This window comes from Aotus nancymaae, unplaced genomic scaffold (assembly GCF_030222135.1).
Source record: "Aotus nancymaae isolate 86718 unplaced genomic scaffold, 86718_ANA_hifiasm-v0.15.2.pri h1tg000260l, whole genome shotgun sequence".
NCBI lineage: Eukaryota > Metazoa > Chordata > Mammalia > Primates > Aotidae > Aotus > Aotus nancymaae.
Genome location: NW_026988675.1, coordinates 1,166,665 through 1,184,687, shown reverse-complemented (window position 1 = coordinate 1,184,687; position 18,023 = coordinate 1,166,665). Strand labels below are relative to the sequence as shown.

The 18,023-nt window shown below is 57.2% G+C and overlaps 1 protein-coding gene across 1 annotated transcript; it reads left to right on the top strand.

Moving 5' to 3' along the window:
- Positions 1-2,068: 2,068 nt before the first annotated feature.
- On the top strand, positions 2,069-17,475 carry LOC135273090 (rho GTPase-activating protein 22-like). Its single transcript, XM_064372012.1, has 7 exons — positions 2,069-2,087; positions 4,674-4,881; positions 8,918-9,050; positions 9,834-9,907; positions 10,546-10,667; positions 12,651-13,518; positions 17,128-17,475. Exons 1-7 carry the CDS (start codon positions 2,069-2,071, stop codon positions 17,354-17,356), a joined length of 1,653 nt encoding a protein of 550 aa, XP_064228082.1. The 3' UTR covers positions 17,357-17,475.
- The last annotated feature ends 548 nt before the right edge of the window (positions 17,476-18,023 follow it).

Below are 18,023 nucleotides of genomic sequence, written 5' to 3'. Positions count from 1 at the left end.
CTTTGGCCTTGAACATCATCTACTTGCCTGTGTCCCTACCCAAGCCCCACCATGCCCGGGGAGGGTGCTGCCAACCATGCCCCCTCACCCCTGCCCTCCCACCCCCATGATCCTCTGTCATGTGCCCTGCAACCCCGCCTGCCTGCCTGCCTCCTGCTCATCTTTAAGACGTTGATTTCAGACATCACCTCCTCCTGAACCTGTTCTCTCTAGAAGTGCCCAGGACCTTGTGGATGCCCCTTTCCTGGCTCTTCCAGCCCTGTTTTGGGAAAGTGGTCAGGAAGGCGCCATGGGGCAGCAGAGAGTTAGTGGTTGTGTTGGGGCTGGGAGCTGCCTGGATGTGCTGGCACTGTGTGAACAGCAGGCTGGCCCAGGCTCTGCACCCCTAGAGGCTGGAGGAGGGAGTGGGGCAGGGCCTTGCCTGCCTGCCAAGTTTAGGCTTTATCCTGAGAATGGTGTTAAAGGCAGCAGGGGAGGCCCCAGGGGGATTTATATGTTTATGGCCCTCGGGGCAGCTCTCTAATTCCTAAAGCAGGGCCAGGCACAAAGTACAGGGTTGATGGAAAGGTGGATAAACAGACCAACAGCAGGGGTCCTAGGGGCAGGAGATGGGACAGCAGGCAGGGCTGGAGTCAAGAGATGGCTAGGTGGAATTACCCATGCTCCACAGGCCTCCAGAGAGAATTTTGGAATTTTTCCCTGGAATATCTTCCTTGACTGTGGCCTTCAGTCAGCTGTGAGCTGAGGGTGGAGCTGAAAGCTGTGAGTCGGGATGGGAGGCGGCCCTGGAGAGTGTGGTCCCCTCCTTCACTGGTTCTCTTTGGCCTCTGCTGCAAGCCCAGCATGTGACCCTGGGCAGGCCAGCAACCCGGCAGGGGGTAGTGTCCTCATGCTGTCTGGAGTAGCGGCAGTCAGGGCTGTGACAGTGGAGGGAAAGGTGAAGGGAGGGTCTGGGGCAGCTCACATAGGAGGACTTCTGAGTTTTCTTCTGAGGGCTAGTAAGAAATTTGCCCAGACTAAAGAGGAAAGCGGTACTAGGGAGAAGGCCCCGCCCACTCCAGCCCCACGAAGGCAGACGGATTCATGCCACTCAAGCAGTGGGCAGAGCTGGAGAAAAGGTGACGTGTGTGTGTGTGCGGATGGAGGCAGGAGGCAGGCAGCAGGCACCAGGTGCACTGTCAGGCCAGCCCCTCCCCTCACGGGACTGTATGCCTGTGGGCATTTCCTCCCGGGTGCCCTCTGCCTGCCCATTTGAGGTCCCAGCAGAGGCCTCTGGTCCCAAAAGGTGTGACTTCCCATTGCTACCTTTCCTACTTATCCTGGCCCCAGTGTCCTTGGGGCAAGTCTGTGCCCTAGAGGTCAAAGCAGAAGAGCTGAACGAATACCTGGCAAGACCACATGAGTGGAGCATGGGCTAGGTTGGAAGTGATAGGGGATGGTGGGGACTGCGGAGAACTGGCCGTGTGTGCGCTATCACAGATGCCACTGCGCTCTGCAACTGTTGCTTTTATGGAACTCAGGCCTGGTGTCACCACGTCCGGATTTTTTAAGAGAAGCTGGGAATCCAGATTTATGTATAAAATCTCTTGATTGTAAATAACTAATTTAAAAATGGTTCAAACATCATACGAGCTACACAGGCACATCTGTGGACCTATGTGGCCCATTGTTGGGCATCAGTTGTTGAGCCCTGACTGAGGTGAGGGAGAGCAGGGGCTCAGTGTCCCTGGACCAGCCCAGGCCACACTTGGGCTGGTGGAAAGGCCAGGACACTGTCAGTGGTGAGCCCCAGAGCCTCCTCAGACTGGCTTCTCAGAGGTGCCCCAGGCAGCTAGCAGGCCAAGCTTGCAGCAGGGTCACCCCCTGTGCTCAAGGCTCATGAATGGCCCCTTGGGCCCCACTTATGGTCAGGGGCGACTGGTCTCGCCCACCGGGTCCCAGGCGGCAGCAGCTTTCCCTTCGTGTTAGTATTGTGACCTCTACCTGTTGTCCCTCCACAGGACCCACATTCTCAGGAACGGCTGGTGCTGAGTTGGGGGATGCCTCACATAGGTATCTCCGGACCAGCATGGGTGCCAAGCAGTCACGTGACCAAGTGCATTCTCTGTACCTGGAGCCAGACTGCCTGGGTTGGAACCTTGTCCCTGTCGTGTATGCTGAGTGAACTTGTGTACATTCTTAAGCCCCCATGCCTCTCAGTTCAAACACCCCACAAGCTGAACAGGCAAAAGTCAAGATAATGATGACGATGGTTACAGTGGTAGTGACAGTCCCTGAGTTAGCAAGATGGGAAGGATTAAATGTGCTGATGGGTGTAAAATGCTCGGAACAGCACCTGGCAGCACAGCACCGTGTGTAGCTACATTGGCACTCTCCTCACTCTCACACGCCCCCCACCTGTGCATGCTCGTGCACACACAAGCCCACATGCATACATATGCACATACATTTGCAAGCCCACACCCAGCGCATATGCACACATGTGCACATACAAACCCACACTACATGCACACATGCGCACACACACTTCTCGCTAAAGCATTGCTGGCATCCAGCAGGTGCAGCCCACATGGGCATGTTTTCTCAAAGGAAGAGTCTTTACCTTTCAGGTTTTATACACTTAGTTTTTGGGTCAAGCAGGGTGAGGAGGAGCATTTACTGTGTCCTGCTCTGTGCCAGGCACTGTATCAGGGACTGATGTATCTTATTCCAAAATAGCCCCTGTGTTGGGGAGCTAAGTAGGACAAATAGAGCCCCACTTTTAGCTGGCTCAGTGCCCACGTCCCTGGGAAGTCCCATGCCTGGACATGGAGCTTTGGCATCTTGCCCCTGGAACAGCCCACAAGCCGCCCTGTTGGGAAGGTCTCTGCACAGGGGGTGTGAATAATGTCAGGCACTCCAAAGAGTCAAGAACTCAGCTTGAAAGCTTAGAGGCTGGCAGAAGTCTGTTTCTCCTGTTACTGTACCATGGTATAGACAGCTTTATGGCTCTCAACTCCTTCCTTTCTTTGCCTGGGCTGCCAGGAACCTCTTAGGCTAGTGACAAATTTAGCTTTCATAGATTTTCTCTGAAGTTCTCTGCCTCCTTCCCCTCTCCCTCTATTCCTCATCTGGTGTCTTGTCATGTATCATTTTAGATCATTCTCTCTCTGATTTCTTTTCTTTCTTTTTGCTAATGTTATTTAAGAGTAGCATGCAGAAAAGTATACAAGTCATAAGTATACAGTTCAGTGAACTTTCTCAAGTGGGACATAACTGGGTAAACCGTGCCGGGGGAGACACAGCGTTACCACAACCCCAGAAGCCTTTGAGCCCCTTCCAGTCACTGACCCACCAAGGTAACCGTGTCCTGGCCTAATAGCACAGATGAGTCTGGCCTATCTTTAACTTTACATAAATGGAGTCATGCAGTGTGCACTCTGGGGTTTGGCTTCTTTTGTTTCTGATGATGTTTTTTGTTTTCTAATTTTTTAAAATTTTCATAAAATACACCTAACATAAAACATCCTAACTTCATCATTTTTAAAACTCACAGTTCAGCAGCATTATGTTCATTCAAATTATTGTGCTGCCACCAGCACTCTCCATCTCCAGAGCACTTTCCATCTTGCAAAGCTGAGACTCTGCCCATTCAATTCTAACTTCCATCTCCCCTGCCCCCAGCCCCTTTAGCCGCCATTCTACTTTCTGTCTCTGTGAATTTGACTACTCCAGGCTCCACATGTAAGAGAAATCACACAGTATTTGTCCTTTTGTGAATGATTTACACATGATGTTCTCCAGGTCCACCCATGTCGTAACATGTGTCTGAATTTCCCTCCTTTTTAAGGCCGAATCAGTTTCCACTGTATGCAAATACCATGTCTTGCTTCTCCATGTATTCACTGACAGACACATGGCTTGCTTCTGTGTTTCAGCTACTGTGAATAATGCCGCTGTGAACCTGAGTGTGCAAGTATCTCTTTGAGACCTTACTTTTAATTATTTTAGGTATATACCCAGGGGAGGGATTACTGGTGATTCTAGTTTTAATTTTTTGAGGAACTGCCATACTGTTTTCCACAGCAACTGCCATCTCATCATCCTTCCAGCAGTGCACAAGGAAGGGTTTCTCCACCTCCTCGCCAACACTTGTGACTATCTGTTCTTTTGACAGTAGCCGTCCTAGTGAGGTGGGAACAGATAGTGGTTTGGATTTGTGTTTTTCTGATGATGATTGATGCTGAGTGATGACTGTGGTTTTCGTATTACTGTGTCTGTCTTGTCCGGTGAGCTGTGCCTCATTTATTCTCATTGCTGCACAGTGTTCCATGGTAAGAACAGAATACAGGAGATATACTGGTTCTGCTGTTGATGGACATTGGATGGCTTCTCATTTGGAATGGTGCAAAACCAATCAATGACATGCATAATGCAGCTCCCTGAGGGCCATTTGCTCCTGGCTTGCGCAAGCTCCAGGGGCCAGGTCATGCCACCAGCCCACTGCTCCCTCCTGCTGTCTGTCCACAGGCAGCCCAGGGCCCAGCCTTCTGGTGTGCGTCCTCCCAGTGTCTAATTTGTTTCCTGGGGAGGAGCCACTTTTAGCCCTAACAGTGCACCTGCCCTCCATCGTCCCAAGCATGAACCACTGAGCTGGGTGGTGGAGGGTGTGACTAGCTCCTCTCTGTGCTCAGGGATCTTTGGGCAGCGCCTGGAGGACACAGTCCACCACGAGCAGAAGTATGGCCCCCGCCTGGCACCCCTGCTGGTGGAGCAGTGTGTGGACTTCATCCGGGAGCGTGGGCTCACTGAGGAGGGGCTGTTCCGCATGCCGGGCCAGGCCAACCTGGTGAGGGACCTGCAGGATTCCTTCGACTGTGGGGAGAAGCCACTGTTTGACAGGTGAGCTCATGATCAGGGGTGATGTAGAGCCACTTGTTCATTCCTCCTGCAGGGGCTCCTGCCCAGGACACCAGCTCTAGTGGCAGGGGTGGGCTGGTGACTGGATGGTGGGCCAGCCCTCCCAGTGGCAGAGTGTAGGGCACACCCTCACTCTGCCAGCCAGGGGTCCCCTCTCAGGATCTGTCTCTTGGCCATGCTTCCTCCGTTGACCTACCGCCAGGCTCCGTTGGTGGCAAGATGGCGTAGCAGCTCGGCTTCCTTCCTCTTGGGTTCCAGGGACAGGGGAGCAAGTCTTCTGCACCTGCCCTGGGACCATGTCCATCCTACCCATCATGGGGGCTTACCCAGGCCCTGGATCACCCTGGGTGGAGTCAACTATCCCCCAGCTCAGGACTGTTTGGGGACTCTGTTTCCCCTGACAGTGCGCCCACCCATCATGGGGCAGTTTTTCATAGAGTTCTTCCTGCATCAAGAAAACCTACCCTCCACGGGCTTCCACCGTGTCTTCTTGGATCTGCCCCAGGACCCACAGGCAGCCCTGGCCTCCCAGGGCTTCTCCTCTGGGGACAGAACACTCAGCCCCTCATCTTCTTCCCAGGCCCGTCACTGCGACCAGGGGAGGTGTCAGCTCCTCTCCTTAGATGGAGAGGACTGACCACTGTTCCCCAGAGATGCTCTGCCCAGGGAGGTACGGGGGATCCTTCATCCAGAGCTTTATGAAGCTCCATCCCAATGCTGAGTTCAGTGAGCTTGTGGTCCATTCTGAACCTCTGCCAGCCAGGCCTCTTCCATCCTGTCTTATGTGGCCTAGTATTAGGGTTGGAGATTGCTTCAAATAATGTCACCTGGGTAGAGCCTGGGAACCGGGACTTTTGGAAGCTCTCCAGGATCAGATGCTCTGCTGCCCTAGTGCCTGATGCTACCTGAGGGGCTTCTGCAGACCTCGACACTCCCCTACTCAAACTCTGCTGGGGCTCCCTGGAGTGGCGTAGGCCATCCGAGCCTCACCCGCCCTGCCGGGTTTCCATCTGGGCACACCTGCTCTCCCAAGGTGTGATTCCTGGCGTGCTCAGCCTCCTTTCCCCACTTGGCCTGTCTGCTGAATTCCCCTGGAAAGGTAGCTGGTGCCCGCAGGGTGTGTTCCACGCAGACCTGACTCTCAGCCTCCCAGCAGCCTGGGGCAGCCTTCCCTGTGTCTTGGAGGTCCTCTCTGTCTGCCTTCTCCCTCTCTGTCTGCTTCTATGCTGTTTCTGGAATTGTCTCTGGAGGGCCATCTCCATGGTGGACATGTTAGCCTTGTTCCTCCACCCCCATCTCTGCATGACCCCATACTGCCATGGTGGCCCTGGGCTTTGGGTCCCTCTCCCTTTAGAGACTCCTCCTTGGGTATCTGAGGCCATCCTTCCTGCTTTCTGCCATTACCATGGCAGCTCCTCTGGCTCTGCATCTGTACCCACGGAGGGCCCCTCCCCACCATGTCCCCCAGCTGGAGGACCCCCTCCCTGCCCCCACCTCTCTGGCGGAGGGCCCCCTTCCCACCCACCCCCAACAGAGGAGCCCCTCCTCACCCACTTCCGACAGAGGCTCTTGGGAGGGAGCTCCCTCCCCCAGGCCATAGCCTGCCTGCTTACTGGGGTGTTGGCTTCTATCCTGCACCTTCTCCACAAAGCCCCCTCCTCACTTTCCTGCTCATCTCTATAAGAAGGTACCCTTTAGCCCCAGGTCCTGGGCTTGTCTCCCGTTAAAGCTTTACCAGGCCTGGAAGCCTCAGTGCCTGGAGCTGCCCCATATCTGTCCCTTCCCTGCCCCATACCTGTCCCTTCCTGCACACTGGGCTGTCCGTCTCGCAGGCTGCCACCTGCTGCTGAGTGCTGAGGACAGCCTCCTCTGTGCCGGAGCCTGGGGCTGCATGGACTCCTGGCTGCCAGGCTCTTCTAACACCCTCAGTTGCTATCCTTTCTGGATGGATGCTGGTGTTAAATGTGGGCAGGAGGGGGTCCCTGAGAAGGGAGAGGTGATAAGGAACCTGCAGATGGAGGGTTGCCTCAGTGCGGGCTGCCCTGACCACCAGGACCAGTTTGCCCCCAGGGCACGCACTTCATCTGCTGACCAACTGCTGCCCTCTCTGCCTCACAACCCCCACCTCTGCCTGCAGTAGTGTCAATGCGTGCTGGGAGGGCCACAGGCTGTGCAGGGGCACCCACAGGGCCACAGGCTGTGCAGAGTTCTCCTTGGGTGCTTGTTAGAGGAGGGAAGGGGACAGCAGTTTACGGAAAAGTCTCAAGAAAAGGCCTGGAAACAGCTGTTAAAAGTACTGCAATGGGGAAGGAGGAAGAGGGGAGGGAGGGAGGGGCATGGAAAGGAAGTAAGAGTGGTGATGATCGGATGGGAGGCTGGACAGGGCTGAACAGCAAGACCTTGCGGGGCAGGGATGCAACTCGGGAGGTCTGCAGAGGAGGGGCAGCCTCTCCACTTGCCCAGGGCAGAAGCTCTCCCATCCCTCCAGTTGCAGAAAAGGGGAAGACGTGGGCTGGCTCCCAGCCACACTTCCCTGCCTCCTGACCCTCCCCCAATCTCTCTTGCTCTACTCAGGCTGCCATTGAAGGCATGGGGCCCCAGTGGAGAAGGGGCTGCTGGGCTCAAGCCTGGGTACCCAGGGCAGTTGGCCAGGAACGTGGCCCGGGAGAAGGCCACCGAGCGTGTGGCAGCAGCAAGCCTGGCTGGAGAGGGAAGCAGGGGTGGAGTGGGGGCTGCCCGGACCCAGCCAGACCAAGAGCCACTGAGCCTCAGGCAACGAGGGGCCCCAGGTGTATTTGGGATGCATATGGACACACGGAACACCAGAATTCCAAATATGAGGGCCAGAAGGCACTTATCTGAGTGAGCCCAGCCTGGGATTCAGCCAGGGCCAGGTGATAGCATAAAGGCACAGCCACAGTCTCCTGGCCCTGGGCTCATCTTTCCTGCTGGAAATACAGTCCAGGGCTTAAGTCCAGGGCCCTAGGCAAGTAGATGAACTACCTGGGGCCTGTATACTGCTTGGAATGCAAGCTCTGAGGAGATACCAAGGCTCTTGTATAGGACCTCGACTGCAGACCCCACATGGGACCCAGGAAAGGACTGTGCCAGGCCTAGTGCCACCACCACCCACAGCTGGTCTACTTCAGCCTTGGCACCTCCGAGCCAGAGCAGGAGACTGAGGCCTGGAGTGGACTCTTGGGGCACTGGAGAGGGGGTAATGAGCTTAGAAGGCTAGGTGTCCCCATTGTGGACAGGAAGAGAGGAAAGGGCCTGACCTCTGACCTGCTCCTGCTGTTGGTCCCTGGATAACTGCTCCCTGACAAGAAGCCAGCAGCCCTGCTTGGTGGGAGCTTTGATGCAGCTCCGCCCACTCCAGCCAAGGTCAAGTACAGCAGGGTGGGCAAGCTTGGGCTGGGGCTGGCAGCACCTACAGAGGGCCTGCAAGACAGCTATTCCTACTGGAGAGCTGGCGGCTCCCAGGTTCCCACATCGTCCTGCAGGAGACCTTGGGATGGCCACCAGGCCTGTAGAAGGGGCCCCCAGCCTGTGTCCCAAGGCCCTCCCCTGTGCAACCTGACCTACATCACACTTGATTCCTCTGGTCCAGGGCAGCTGCTAGGGTGGAGTAGCTGTGCTTTGCAGGGCCCTGTGGCTTTGCAGCCCCTGGAGTCCCATGCAGTCTATGCAGGACAGGAGCAGGTCCTGGACGGACTGACACAGACATGAAACTCAGGGGTTCTGAATGGGTGTCTGGGCATGGTGGGTGGTCCCTGAGCTGGAACTCCTGGCCATGGATCCTTAGTTGCCCCTCCCCCAGCTCTATCTACTGCTCCCAGAAGGAGCATGGGCCTTTCCTTCACCAGGGCAGCTGACCGCAGATGCAGCCTCAGTGTGCCTAAGCATGCACCTGAGACCGAGGCTGCCCCTTGGCAACGAGGGGGTGCCAGTCACTCCTGAGATTTCCTGCCATCTCAGGCCTCACACACCTGTCCTCTTCTTCCCCCCAACTCCCCAGCACAACAGACGTGCACACGGTGGCCTCCCTGCTGAAGCTGTACCTGCGGGAGCTCCCTGAGCCCGTGGTCCCCTTCGCCAGGTACGAGGACTTCCTCAGCTGCGCCCAGCTGCTCACCAAGGATGAGGGGGAGGTCAGTGGCTCCTAGGGATAGGTCCTGGGAGATGGGCTGGCTGGGTGGCAGCCTGTAGAGTCAGGACACAGACTCTAATTTTCATGAATTTTCATGGTCCATGGATCCTGTGGAGGCCTGCTTTGTGTGGGGGGTGTGGTGGGGGCCTGGAGCATCCTGCTTGGGTTGGGGAGGGGCCAGGGCATCCTGCTGTCTGTCTGGAGCCATACCTGTATGCTGCCCAGGTCCCGGGGTGCCCAGCTCTGGCCGCTCACACTCCCCACACTCAGGCCACTCAGGCCTGTCATGGGCTCAGAAACAGGGAGATCTTTTATTTATGTCTCGTTTCCTTCCCAAAAGAATTTGAACTCGCTCCCAAGACAGATGGGCCAGCCCCCCTGTCCCCACCCCTGCAGGTGCTAGTCTGCAGCCCCAGGTGGCTCAGGGCCAGCTAAGGACTGTTCACCTCCCCGAGGCCATGTGGGAGATGAGGGCTCATTATCTGGCAAATATTTGTGTCTTGATAAGTGAGCTGAGTGCTGGCCCTGACATTCCTCCACAGCGGCCAGCATAGGCTCACCCCTCACACCAGCTCCTTGGAAGCAAGTTAGCTTCCCAGGAGGTCACAGCTGGGCCCTGGCCACTCCTTGAGGGGAGGGGGAGGTGGTGGAGCCCTCTGGTTCACTGGGGCTGGGTCACCGTAGCCCCCACCTCCCTTCTCCTTGCTTACACCTCCTCGAAGTCAGAGAAGGCCCAGGGCCTCATTCCTGGTGTTTGTTTGAAATTCTGTTCTTCATTCCTAAGGGCACTCTGGAGTTGGCTAAACAAGTGAGCAACCTTCCTCAGGCCAATTACAACCTGCTCAGATACATCTGCAAGTAAGTGGCGTGGCAGGAGGGAACCAGGCTTTCCTGCACTGGCTCTGCGATCATCCCCCAACCCCACTGTGAGACACACAACTCTTCCTTGTTGGGGGGGCCCTCCCCCACCCCCGCTGCAGAGCCACACCTAGTGTGGATGCAGCAGGGAGTGGAAAAGCGCAGACCCTGAGCAGGTGGTTTTAAACAGTCCTGGGTAGATAATTCCAGAAGGGACATACCCTCTGTCCCTCCTGGGTGCCTCTCACCATCCTGTTCCCCCAGCCATCTGCCTCTTGACCCCAACCCTTCATGTATCCCTATCCTGGACCCTGAGAAGGGGCATGTAGGGCTGGTGCTGACTAGGGTCTGGGACTTCCCAGAATCTGCACCCACTGCAGTGTGGAGAGTCATGTGTCCTCCTTCCACACAAATAGCGGTGGGCCCTTGTCCCAGTGACCTTTGCTTCTGATGGCCCTCTCGGGCCCCGGGGGAAACCTGCCCTTATCGAGCCTGGCAGAGAGGCAGGCTGCACCCAGTGGGCAAAAGCCTGCAGGTAGCAAGGCTCAGCAGGGGTGGGGCGGGGCGTCCCGGCTGCTCCCAGGAGACTGGGCGTCAGAACTTGCTTCTTTGATGACTGCTGCTTCCTTACTTTGCAGGTTTCTGGATGAAGTTCAAGCGTACTCAAATGTCAACAAGATGAGTGTCCAGAACCTGGCGACCGTCTTTGGACCTAACATTCTGCAGCCACAGGTTGAGGACCCAATAACCATCATGGAAGGTAAGGGGGAGGTGTACCTGGTGTCCCTGGGTGCTGCTGGGTCTGGGCTCATCTTGGTCTGGGGCAAGTCCTTGGAACCAGGTCAGCCCAGGGCCAGGCCAGCAGGAGGGGTGGCTCAGACAGCACATCTCCATCTCTGGGGACTTGGCAGGAGCCTCTGCAGACCTCACCCCGCCACCCTGATAAGGTCCAGCTGTAAGACAAAAAGGAATTTTGCAGCAGCAGGTCACCGGGTATAATTAGAATGGCCAGGGGTTTCTGTGGATAGAAGAGGCTGGAGGGATGGGACAGGCCAGCATTCTTGCACTTGAACACATACAGACATGTTTGCTTTCCTTTTATAATCACGCAATTGTCATAGGTTCCTAGATGTCGGCTTTGCAAACCCTGGAGAATTTCTCTGTGATAAGTAACAATAAGTGATTAAAAATAGCAGCAACAGCAGCTGCTTTCAGTAAGCTTCTACTAAGTGCTTTGTTGGCATCTCCTCATTTCACGCTTTACAACCAGCCTGGGATGTGGTAATCGGCCCCAACTTTACAGATGAGGAAACTGAGGCCAGGAGAGGTGAGGACACTCACCAGAGGCCAGTCAGCTAGACTTAGCAAAGGGCACAGAGGTAGGCTGCCATGGAAAAGAGAGCACACCTCATAGGGCCCATGGAACACTGTCCCCTGTGGAGGATGCAGAGAGACGTGCTGTTCAGACAGGAAGCTCACAGCTGAGGCTGTTCTGGCCCCTATCCCATGTCCAAGGACATGATGGGGTGCTTTTACTAAGTCCTGTCTTTGGCCTGCCCTGGCTGGGTCTCCCACCCTAGGACCCCACCAGGCCAGGAAAACACAAGCTCTCCCCTGCTTGGTGGTAATAGATGCTCAAGGGGGAGGCCTGCCCTGCCTGCTTCATGGAATTCCTGCATCACCTAAGTTCTTGGCCTCAGAATTCTTTCCTTGACTTCTTCCAGGATTCCTAGTCAACTTCAATGGGAGAGTCCACCCTGGCACTCAGCCATTCCTCCCACCCAGGGGACCTCCTAGCATCTGGTCTTTGTGGTGAGGGTGTTGGGAGGGAATGAGGCAGCTGGGTAGATACTATGGTCCTTCCTGCACTGCCCACCTCCACTGCAGGCCCCCACCCCACCACCACAAGAACTGAGTCCCCAGGACTGGGGGCTGCATCGCAGGGGCCTTGGCCTAGAGATGCGGGATTGTGTGTGTGAGAGATTCTATGTGTGTGGGATTCTAGGCAGTGGGCAGGGTGCACTTTGGGGAGGCTAGGAAGGGTGTGTTGTGTATGTGTGTGTGGGATTTTGGGGAGTAGGCATTGTATGTGTGATTGTGTGTTGGGGCATTTGGGGAGGCTGGGTGGGTGCATTGTTTGTGCAATTGTATGTGTGTGTGTGACTTTGGGGGTGGGTGGGGTGCACCGTATGTGTGATTGTTGGGGGAGGGATTTTTGGGGGTGGGTGGGTATACTGTGTGTGCAATGGTATGTGTGCCCCACACAGGAAAGGCTCTATTCCCTGTCCCAGAGCCCTGTGCTCCCAGAGTGTGGACATTCAGGCATGGCGGTTGTCAGCAGTATGGGGGCCCGGGGGCGGGAGTGGTAACATGGGGCAGCCGAGAGAGCTCTGGCATCTCAACTCCCAGTTTCCAGTTCCAACCTGCCACCTGCTCATCCTGAAGCCCTGGGCCCTGCCCCCTCACCCCACCCCAGCTGGAGGGCGTGGGCGCGGGCAGTGTTTCCTCCCTGCTTGCAGCACTGTGCCTGAGGAAGGTGGTTCTGTAGCCCCATCCTGCTGTCCTGCCTGGAGTTGGAGGGTGCGTGGTCCTTTCCTCTGGGCGGATGAAGGCTCCTTTGAGGGGCAGCCTGGCTCTGGGAACAGGACGAGCTCCCACAAAGCTGCAGCTTCCCCATGACTGGCAGAGCGACCCTGGGCCGGGCCGCTGGCAGCAAGGCCTCTCTCCGCCTCTCTTCCCGCAGGCACTTCCCTCATCCAGCACCTGATGACCGTCCTCATCCGCAAACACAGTCAGCTCTTCACGGCGCCCACCCCGGAAGGGCCCACCTCCCCGCGCGGAGGCCAGCAGTGCGCAGTGGGGTGGGGCTCCGAGGAGGTCACCAGGGACAGCCAGGGAGAGCCCGGTGGCCCTGGCCTGCCCACGCACAGGACCTCTTCCCTGGATGGGGCGGCCGTGGCGGTGCTCTCCAGAACCGCCCCCACGGGGCCGGGGAGCCGGTGCAGCCCTGGGAAGAAGGTACAGACCCTGCCCAGTTGGAAGTCCTCATTCCAGCAGCCAGGGTCCCGGTCCGGAAGCCCGAAGGGGGGCGGCTCGTCCCTGGAGGTGCCCATCATCTCCTCTGGCGGGAACTGGCTCATGAACGGGCCGTCCTCCCTGCGCGGCCACCGCCGAGTCTCATCGGGAGACCGGCTCAAGGACTCGGGCTCTGTGCAGAGACTCTCCACCTACGACAATGTGCCCCCTGCGGGCCTGGTTCCTGGCACGCCCAGCGTGGCCAGCATGACGTGGTCGGGGGCCTCGTCCAGCGAGTCGTCGGCGGGGGGCTCGCTCAGCAGCTGCACGGCCTGCCGTGCCAGCGACTCCTTCCGCAGCTCCTTGCACACCAAATGGGCCCTGGAGCCCTCTCCACTCCCCAGCAGCAGCGAGGACCCCAAGTCCCTGGACCTGGGCCACAGCCTGGACGAGGCGGGAACGGGTGCCAGCAACAGCGAGCCGGGCAGCCCCACTCGGGAGCATGCGCGCCGCTCCGAGGCCCTGCAGGGGCTGATCGCAGAGCTCAGGGCCGAGCTGTGCTGCCAGCGGACTGAGTACGAGAGGAGTGTGAAAAGGTAACTTGCTGCCACGTGGAGCTTCTTCTGACAGGGTGGAGCCTGCCGGAGAGCTGTGTTCTTGGCACGTGGGCGTCAGCCCCTGACCTCCCAGCCGCTGGCCCTGGAAGCCAGCCTCAGAGAGGGGAATCCTAGCTCTGGGAAAGCCCTGGGGCTGGCAGGCTTGGCATGCAGTCAGCTTGGCACGCAGTCAGCGCTGTGGAGACCTGCTGATTTCACGCGAGTGGGAATGCCCGCCCAGCCAGGGGAACTTTGCTGCAGAGGTGGGAGCAGAGTCGGTGTGCAGTCCGCAGCCAGGGAGAGGTGGCACCTGGAGGCAGGTCCCAGTTGTGTCCCAGTACAGGGGCCCATAGCCTGGATGCTGGGCCCTGGAAAGTGCCCAGGCCCCAGGCCAGCTAGGCGGGAAGTGAAGACCCCTTCCTGGATGGGATCAGAATCCAATTTCCCTGCTAAACCAAGCCCTTGTGCCTGCCCTGGTCACGGGATTGTTATGCTGCACCCTGAGGCTTGCAAGCTCATTCATAAAGGGGTGGAGTTCCTGCCTCCCATGATGACTGGGGTTCCCCTCTGCAGTGAGGAACCTCAGCTCTTGGAGGCCGGGTTCTCAGCGCTGGGGGCTTCCCTCAGCATCTCAGATTTCTTGGCCCGTTGGGCTGCAGGTCCCTGTTAGCTGGTTGACCTGTACACCTGGGTCCCACACACTAGCAGGGGCTTCCTTTTTCCATCAGAGGCAGTGGATGGAGGTGGGAGGCAGTCCTGCTGCCCACTGAGCCTGTGATTTCTACTGGGAGCTGCAATGACAGCCCTTGCCCTTTTGCTCTGCTGACAGCTGTCCCCTGGGTGCTGGAGAGTGCCAGGCATGTACAGGCACTGTGTCTGCAACAGGAAGATATGGGAGAGGGACCTTGAGCGCAGAGGCCTCTGCCATGGGGGAGGTCACAGCAGGCAGTGCCTGAGTCAGGGCTGGAAGGACCCATAGGATGGAGCCGAGAAAGAAAATAGCATCAGTAAAACCCACAGGCCTCCAGAAATATAGTGGAAGATGCTGACTGCTTTGGATGAGCTCACAGGCCAAACTACAGGGCACGTGGGAACTCTTCCCATGCAGAAGGCTGGGCTGCACCAGCTGCACCTGTCGTGTGCAGAGTGCCTGGAGCTCTTCTGGCCTGCTCCAAGGTGTGGTTTCTCAAGGGAGATGCAGGACTGTTGGACTCTGGGTCAGACTCCCTGGGTTCTAGTCCCAGCTCCACCAGGGATTGGCTGAGTGTCCCCGGCAGGATCTCTGGGCCCCGGTGTGACCGCGCCTGTTTGTCCTGAGTGTTAAGTGACTCACAGTGGATGGGAGCACTCAGGAGCCTTTGCTGCTTGCATTAACTCCTGCCTGCTGGGCTGGAGGTAAGATGAGGTTCCCAGAGGCAGAGGGACAGCAGTGATAGCCCTTGTGCAGTGACTGTCCTCGATAGCAAAGTGGTCTGGGCTGTTCTCTTGGTTAGAGGGAGGGTCTAGAGTGAGGAGGGTCTCTGAGCACAGAAAGGCAGGTAAGGGCATCAGCACCTGTCCCGTCCAGCAGGGGACTGGGAATGTGCATCCTGTTGTCTGCATGTATGGAGCCATCGGGAGGTGGAGTGAGGCTGGCCTTTGTCCTGACTCTGAGGACCCCAGTCGGATCCCTTCCCCAGGGCCCTTCTGGGGAGTCACCTTCCTTCATGCATTCCCAAAAGAGAGACGGTTGTCTGTGAAGTACCAGATGCTGTGCAGGTGGCCACAGCTGTGGCCAAAACTGATCAAAATTTCTGCCTGCATTCTTATTTGGGTTGCAGGGAGACAAAGACCTGATAGGCATGCTACATTTTGAAAAATGCAAGTTGTGTTAAAAGGGAGATGAAGGAGGAGAACATAGAGCAATGTGGAGGGGAGTGGAGAGGAGCCTCAGGGTAGAGGGTTGGAGGAGGAGACCCCAGAGCTGCAGCCAGCACTGAACCCAAGACCCAGACAAGCGGGGAAGAGTCAGGGGCTGGGAACTGGAGGTGTGTGAGGTGGGCCAATGGGCGGGGTCTTTTGGCCTGGGCAATGCTTTGGTTTTTCCTGAGATGAGAATGAAGTGAGAAGCTGATGGTCTTGGCACTTTGGGCACTTTGACAGGTGCACCTGGGTGCCATGCCGAGCAGAGCTTGCCAGGGGACAAGGACAGAACAGACCAATTAGGAGGCGTGGGGGTCCAGGCCTGATCTGTCGGGTGCATGGCCCTGAGGGGCAACCGGTGGAGGTGGGGGAAGCGGCCAGGTGCTGAGCATATTTTGAAGGTAGAGCCAAAAGGCTTTGCTAACTGATCAGATATGGGGCCCAGAAAAATAATAGGCTTAGGGGAGGATATCATCATTCAGCTGAGCAGCTGGAGGAAGGCGTTCACCAAGAGAGTGCACCAGGGCTACGAGAGAGTGGTCTGGAGATGAGGGTCAGGAGCTCAGTTCTGACCCTTTGAGTTGGAGATGCTGAAGAAATGGTTCAGAGTCATCAGTGTGTAATTGGGGCCTGAAGGCTTGAGCCTGGCAGAGAAGGAAGAGGAGGGCTTCAGGCCTGAGACCAGAAGAAGCAGTGGGGAGGAAGGGGACTTCTCTCTGACAGCTGCCTGTGCTCCTGGCGGGGAGGGCTCAGGCCATGCTTCCAGCTAAGTGATGAGGATGGAGGCCTCATTCTGGTGGGGCGGGGAATCTGTATTTGTTTCTCATGCACCGTGTACCAGCCGCCAGGCTGGGTCCCTGGTGCCTTTCAGTCCATGGTTACTGGTGCTCTGAGGAGCGGTCACCTTCTGCATTTCAGTGTGCCTGTGTCCTTCCCACAGCCATGTGGCTCAGTGGTCACCAGGCTGGGCCCTAAACTCCAGCATGTGTTCTCAGGGGCTGGGCTCAGGTGTCCCTTTGGACAGACATAAGCTGGTCATCTGGTCAAACAGATACCTGTGCCAACCTTGCACACTGCAGGGTGAACCTGCATGGATGTGTGTGGTATTGGCTCTGGTGGCGCAGAGATGCACCACTGTCACCTGCTGGGGAGGACCACAGGAAGCAGCATCGTGGAGGGGGCGCTTGAGCTGAACGTGATGGGTGAGCAGGAATGGAAGTGACCACCCTGCAGGATCTCCTGTGGGTTGCCACGTGTGGATGGACTGTGGGGACGGTGTGGGAGCTGCAGGGAGCTGTGGGAGGGGAGGCCGCAGCACAGGAGCAAAGGCTAGGGGACAGCCTAAGTCCCAACCCTCCCCGTGCAGGGCGTGCTGTTCTGGCCAGCTGGCAGGCCATCCCATACTGCACTGGAGGGGCAAATGCGGACTCAGGGAGGCTCTGAAGGCATGGGTCCTCATGGTGATTTCAGGATCACAGGCCTAAGGGAGCTATGGAAGGGGGCAGTTTGCTCACAGGTGAAATACTGGGGTTCTTGTGAGGAGCAGATGAGTTGGGGTATCCTCCCCCACTGAGCTGCGGTGTCCTCCACTGCCATGGCCTAGCCTGAGCCCCCCTCACCCCACAGTGAGCACAAGCAGGGCTACACCCCTGTGACAGTGAACCCAGCCCACAGAGTCTCAAACAGCGTCTCTCCTTGACTTTTCAGAATGGAAGAAGGGAGTGCGGACCTGAGAAAACGAATGTCCCGGTTAGAAGAAGAACTGGACCAGGAAAAGAAAAAGTACATCATGCTGGAAATAAAGCTGCGGAACTCTGAGCGGGCGCGGGAGGACGCGGAGAGGAGGAACCAGCTGTTGCAGAAGGAGATGGAGGAGTTTTTTTCTACCCTAGGAAACTTGACTGTTGGGGCAAAAGGTGCCAGGGCCCCAAAGTAAAAGGAATGGCAGAGCTCACTTCTGTGCCACATCTGCTGATCTCCAGCCATGCTCGGAGTCAGAAGCCTCTGAGTCTCCGGAGGGGTCAGGTGCTCCAGAGCCAGCTGGAGAGAGAGAGATCCTGATACCTGTGGGGACTGTCAGGACCCCACACAGACCAGGTGGGATCTAGATGCTGCTCCAACCATGCAGCTCCCAGTGAGGGTCAGAAGGGGACGGTACCAAGAGCAGTGCTTAGCCCTTACACAGGAAATGTCCCTCATGGCCACAGAAATGGAGGTCACCCAGGATCCAGGCAGCTGCCGGCAACAGTTAGCTTTCTTTATTAAATGTGCTCACAAAGCATGGTGCCTTGCTACCTGGCTCATTTCTCATGCCACACAATACAGGGCTTCTCAGGTGACTGCTCCTGTTTCTCCAAGGGCTGGGAGCACCCTGAGGCATGCCCGTGGGTGGAACAGCAAAGGCATCCTGAAATGGATATGAAGCCCCCAAGGGGCAGCAGCCTTGTGCTTTCAGCTCTCTTGTCTGGGCACTGAAGGCAGGACGCCTTTCCTCACTCTCCCTGCCCCCAGCCTTCTGGACCTCTGCAGCTAGTTTCTGTCTTAGGAGGTCCCCTGGGCCTTCCACCATGGCCCCAGCTCTGCTCCAGGGCCACAGCCTGAGT

Coding starts and splice junctions, on each gene's coding strand:
- LOC135273090 (XM_064372012.1), top strand. Junction 9,051..9,833: donor TCACCAAGGATGAGGGGGAG/GTCAGTGGCTCC, acceptor TTCATTCCTAAG/GGCACTCTGGAGTTGGCTAA. Junction 9,908..10,545: donor CTGCTCAGATACATCTGCAA/GTAAGTGGCGTG, acceptor CTTACTTTGCAG/GTTTCTGGATGAAGTTCAAG.